This window comes from Penaeus vannamei, chromosome 31, assembly GCF_042767895.1.
Source record: "Penaeus vannamei isolate JL-2024 chromosome 31, ASM4276789v1, whole genome shotgun sequence".
Taxonomy (NCBI): domain Eukaryota; kingdom Metazoa; phylum Arthropoda; class Malacostraca; order Decapoda; family Penaeidae; genus Penaeus; species Penaeus vannamei.
The window spans coordinates 27,421,469-27,423,968 of NC_091579.1; the positions used below are offsets into that span (position 1 = coordinate 27,421,469).

The following is a 2,500-nucleotide window of genomic DNA, read 5'->3' on the forward strand; positions in this document are numbered from 1 at the left end:
ACAAGAATGCGTTTGACACATAAATCAGCTGGATAAAAGCAAGAGAAAATTTTTTATCCTCGAGTTAGATCCTGTTTGAAAGTTTTTGAAGCGGGATTTCCTTTTCCAATTACTGAAGACAAGTTGGAATGCAAAAAAAAAAAAAAAATAAAAAAAATAAAAAAAATAAATAAATAAAAAGACAAACAAAAAAACAAAGAGAACAGGTGGTGCAAGATGAAAAAAATAACTTTATATTCGATTTAAGAAGATAAGAAGCTACACTCAGATATACTCGAGGCCATTGTGATATACAAAACTTCTTTCCTCCATGAGAACTTTGTCACTTATGAACTTTGATATAAGATGCAATATAACACATGACGACCCAATGAAGTGTGTGAAGGCAGCTCATTGTTTTGTCTTTTGCAGAGCAATATCTTCTTGATTTGCTCTGGAGTTATTGGCATGTTGCAGTTATTGAATTTCAACTTGTGGAAAACAGGACACGCGCATAAAGAAATAAAAGGAGAGATAGACAGAAGAGCAAAAGGGGCTAAGAAAAAGAAGAGGAAAAGAAGGAGAGAGAAATTTCAGAAATAGAGGAAGAAAAGGAAGAAGGAGGAGGAAGAACGTGCATAAAGAAATAAAAGGAGAGATGGACAGAAGAGCAAAAGGGACTAAGAAAAAGAAGAGGGAAAGGAAGAGAGAGAAATTTCAGAAAGAGATGAAGAAGAAAAAAAAGAGAAGGAGGAAGAACCTGAAGAAGAAAAGGAAGAGAGAAACTTCAGAAAGAGAAGAAGAAGAAAGAAAAGAGAAGGAGGAAGAACCTGAAGAGGAAAAGGAAGAGAGAGAAATTTCAGAAAGAGAAGAAACAGAAAGGGAAGAAGGAGAAGGAGGAAGAACGTGCATAAAGAAATAAAAGGAGAGATGGACAGAAGAGCAAAAGGGACTAAGAAAAAGAAGAGGGAAAGGAAGAGAGAGAATTTTCAGAAAGAAGAAGAAGAAGAAAGAAAAGAGGAGGAAGATCCTGAGGAGGAAAAGGAAGAGAGAGAAATTTCAGAAAGAGAAGAAACAGAAAAGGAAGAAGGGGAAGGAGGAAGAACGTGCATAAAGAAATAAAAGGAGAGATAGACAGAAGAGCAAAAGGGGCTAAGAAAAAGAAGAGGAAAAGAAGGAGAGAGAAACTTCAGAAAGAGAAGAAGAAGAAAGAAAAGAGAAAGAGGAAGGACCTGAAGAGGAAAAGGAAGAGAGAGAAATTTCAGAAAGAGAAGAAACAGAAAAGGAAGAAGGAGAAGGAGGAAGAACGTGCATAAAGAAATGAAAGGAGAGATAGACAGAAGAGCAAAAGGGATTAAGAAAAAGAAGAGGAAAAGAAGGAGAGAGAAACCAGAAAGAGAAGAAAAAGAAAGAAAAGAGAAGGAGGAAGAACCTGAAGAGGAAAAGGAAGAGAGAGAAATTTCAGAAAGAGAAGAAAAAGAAAAGCAGGAGGAAGAACGTGTAATAAGGAACGAAAGGAGAGATAGGCAGAAGAGCAAAAGGACGAAGAAAAGGAAGAAGAGGAAGGGAAGAGCAATAGGAAGAGAGAAAACTTAAGAAGCAGAAGAGGAAACGGAAGAAGAAGAAAGAGAAAGAGGAAGAACGTGTAAAAAGAAATGGAAGGAGAGGTAGGCAGAAGAGCAAAAGGGCGAAGAAAAAGAAGAGGAAAAGGAAGAGAAAGAAACGAAGAAGAAAAAGAAGAAAGAAGGAAAAGGAGGAAGAAAAAAGAAAATAAAGATGATGAAGAAGAAGAGGAGGAGCAGGAGAAGGCTTACAAAGAACAAGAAGATGAAAAAGAGGAAGAAATGAAATGAGAAGGAAGAGGTGGAAAAGGAAGAAAGGAAGGGGGAAGAGGTGAAAAAGGAAGAGGAGAAGGAGGAAGAGGAAGAAAAGGAAGATGAAGAGGACGAGGAAGATGATGAAAAGGAGGAGGAGAAGAAGAAGAGAAGAAGGAGGAGGAGGAGAAGAAAAAAAAGAAGAAAAAGAAGAAGAAGGAGAAGGAAAAGGAGGTTTAGAAAAAGAAAAAGCAAAAAAAAAAAAAAAGAAGCAGAAAAAAAACAGAAAAAATAAAAACAAGAAAAACAAACAAAAAGAATAGAACTCACCTGCTTCAAATAAAACCAAGAAAAACAAACAAACAAACAAAAAGAATAAAACTCACCTGCTTCTTCTAAGCGAGCTAAACTCCAGCAGAACAGCAGGCTCCGGTCCCGAGCAAGCGACAGTGGTTTCCCTGGTGCCAGCCGTCATGCCTTTCCAGTGTCCTGCAGGAGTAGGAGGAGGAGGAAGAAGAAGGAGGAGTTAATGTAATGCAAGACACGTGGGCAGGATGTGTGGCGTAGGATGCTTTTTGATGTTGGGGTTTTATGAGAGACGAGAATAGCTGGTAGATATGGGGGTTTAGATTTTTTTTTTCTTTTTTTTTTTTTTAGTATTCTTTCTTTTCTGACTCTCTCTCTCTCTCTCTCTCTCTCTCTCTCTC

At 37.6% G+C, this 2,500-nt stretch overlaps 1 protein-coding gene across 1 annotated transcript in view; it reads right to left on the reverse strand.

Annotated features, from left to right (window-relative positions):
- The window catches only part of LOC113830513 (QRFP-like peptide receptor), a gene marked incomplete at its 5' end in the record, with an annotated part of 124,591 nt that overhangs the window by 1,607 nt on the left and 120,484 nt on the right, over window positions 1-2,500 (reverse strand). The window contains 1 exon segment of the mRNA XM_070144016.1: window positions 2,180-2,282. Within this exon segment, the coding sequence (XP_070000117.1) occupies window positions 2,180-2,282 (103 nt within the window).